The 2206-nt window shown below is 46.5% G+C and overlaps 1 protein-coding gene across 1 annotated transcript in view; it reads right to left on the bottom strand.

Annotated features, from left to right (window-relative positions):
- ABTB2 (ankyrin repeat and BTB domain containing 2) overlaps positions 1-2206 on the bottom strand; it is a 110691-nt gene that overhangs the window by 9876 nt on the left and 98609 nt on the right. The window contains exons 6-7 of the mRNA XM_005426103.2: positions 1544-1633; positions 1012-1113 (exon numbers count right to left, since the gene is read on the bottom strand). Of these exons, the coding sequence (XP_005426160.1) occupies positions 1012-1113; positions 1544-1633 (192 nt within the window). The remainder of the gene's footprint in view (positions 1-1011; positions 1114-1543; positions 1634-2206) is intronic.

Here is a 2206-nt window from a genome sequence, read left to right as displayed (position 1 = left end):
CAGGGTGATGGGGATGTTTTATGGCCAGGTGGGGCTGGCAGAAGGCTCTAGAGCACTCAGACCAGTGCTGGCAGGGGCAGGCAGGGAGGATCAGCCCTGTGTGTGTGTATCCATCAGGATATTCCATGCTTTCACGATTGTGGGCACTGCAGTACACAAGAGGAGCTTTGATTCACTTGGCTTCATCTCCTGGGAGAATCAAACTCGTATCTCACACATAAATTAAGGCTGTCCAACCTCTGGAATACCAAAGGCTGCCTGGGCAGTTTGCCAGGTGGAATCTAATCTTTATAATTACGTACAAATGTACACAAACAAAAGAGGAGTGCGTGCAGCCTCCATTTACTTACATCTTTTTTTTTTTTTAATTTTATTCCTTCCCTTTGAGCAGAAGGTAAATTAAATTCAACTGATTATCTGCTGTGATCAGTTTTTCATTCCCCTGGAAGTCTGGGTAGCATTTCTGGGGCTCCACCCCATCCTGCAGCCCCCTGTGATAATTCCACAGAAAAGGAAGCAGGGAGGATGCCACAGACTGAAATCCCACAACAGCTTAAGCCTTGCTCATGCAATTCTCAAGGATTATGAAGGAAGTTACAGATGATTTGCTGCCATTAGAGCAGACATCAGCACACACTGGATTTTTGCATGTAAATTTATAAACCAATTAATATCTACTGTTATAAAGCTCCTGATCAAACAGCCAACCTGCAACCACTCCACGTGAAGCACTGGTTTATTTAAAACTAAAGAAATGATTATGCAGCATTGTTTTGGGAGCAGTGAGCTTTGGAGCAACCCTGAAACCAAACTAAAATACAGAAACACGCTGTGTTTTGTTATCAAGGCCTTGCCAGGAATTATATCACCAATTTTCATTCTCCTTGTTTCAAACAGCAGGCAGTTTTTTCACTGGTGTTTAGGAGGCTCAGGAGGGCTGGGAGCAAGGGCTCCCAGGGCTGCATTTCAGGGCCCTGTGCCTGCTGGAAGGATTCCTGGCTGGGCTCTTACCTGGACCACGGAGATGTGGCCGTGCAGCACGGCGAAGGTGAGCGCAGTCCAGTGCCGGCTGTCGGGATGCACTGAGGGGTATCGTGGAGAGGCACTGGGCACCTGGAGCAGGGAAGCAGCACTCGTTACCCACTGCAGCCCACCTGCCTTCCTCCCCTGCCTTGTACACAACCAGCCTCTTCCTCTGGGAGTGACAGGCCCAGGAAACAGGGACTTGGGCCACTTGGAGAACACTGTGACCACCACTCACTCTGCCCCATCCCTTGGGACTTTTAATGGGCTCCCTGGTTTCTCCCTGTGGCAGCTCCTTCCTCCCCCTCCCCAGCCCATTAGACCTGCCAGTACCAAGCCTAATTGGAGCCACTGAGTGCTCCAAGAAGGTTTTCTCCCCCCACCCAAATCCCTGAAGTGATGGTTTTTGGGAGAAATGCCTTGCTTGAAGCTTCAAGGACTGAAGCTTTCAGTTGCTACGAGAGATTTCAGAACTCCTGGTAGTTAACAGCTGGATAGTTATGGGCAGAGGGTTACTCACTGGTATATCTAAATTTGCTCCAGCATCTATAAGCATTTGGACCATGGCTTCATCTCCAGCAGCACAGGCGTACATGAGGGGAGTCATACCCTTCAGAAAGGAAACAAAAAATATAACCAAAGTTATCTTTCTATCCATATCAACAGTGACACTGTCATGGACACAGCCAGTTTGAATCTTAACCTACAAATTGTGTGTAGGGACAACATACATATATTTAGAAAGCATTTTTGATTTCTATGCAGAGTGGGCACAACTGATACTGAAAAATGACCTGGACAAAACATCACTGGACAAGGCTGAAAGAACACAAAAAGGATCACTGAAAATCCTAGTCCTGTTTTGTCCACAACTCTCCTGCTTTCCCAAGGCTGCCAACAAAGAAATGCCATTTCTTGGCTCATTTGTAGCCAAATGAACTGAAGGCAGAAAGCAACACAAAAATACAGACGATGAATTTATTTGGCAACTTCTCCCCATTGCTAAAATCCTATTTGCTTCAATATTTCAGCATTTCAATCCCATAAATCTCCCTCCCTCTACTTAACCAGCAAACCATGACGGCTCAGAGATGAATTATGAGAAAAATGAGCCTTACTTATGGAGCTCATTCCTGAAGTAGCCAAGGACAGAAAGGAAATGGCCTGGTAAAATCCATTCCTG

This window comes from Geospiza fortis, unplaced genomic scaffold (genome assembly GCF_000277835.1).
Source record: "Geospiza fortis unplaced genomic scaffold, GeoFor_1.0 scaffold590, whole genome shotgun sequence".
Taxonomy (NCBI): Eukaryota; Metazoa; Chordata; class Aves; order Passeriformes; family Thraupidae; genus Geospiza; species Geospiza fortis.
This window is presented reverse-complemented; position numbering and strand designations above follow the sequence as displayed.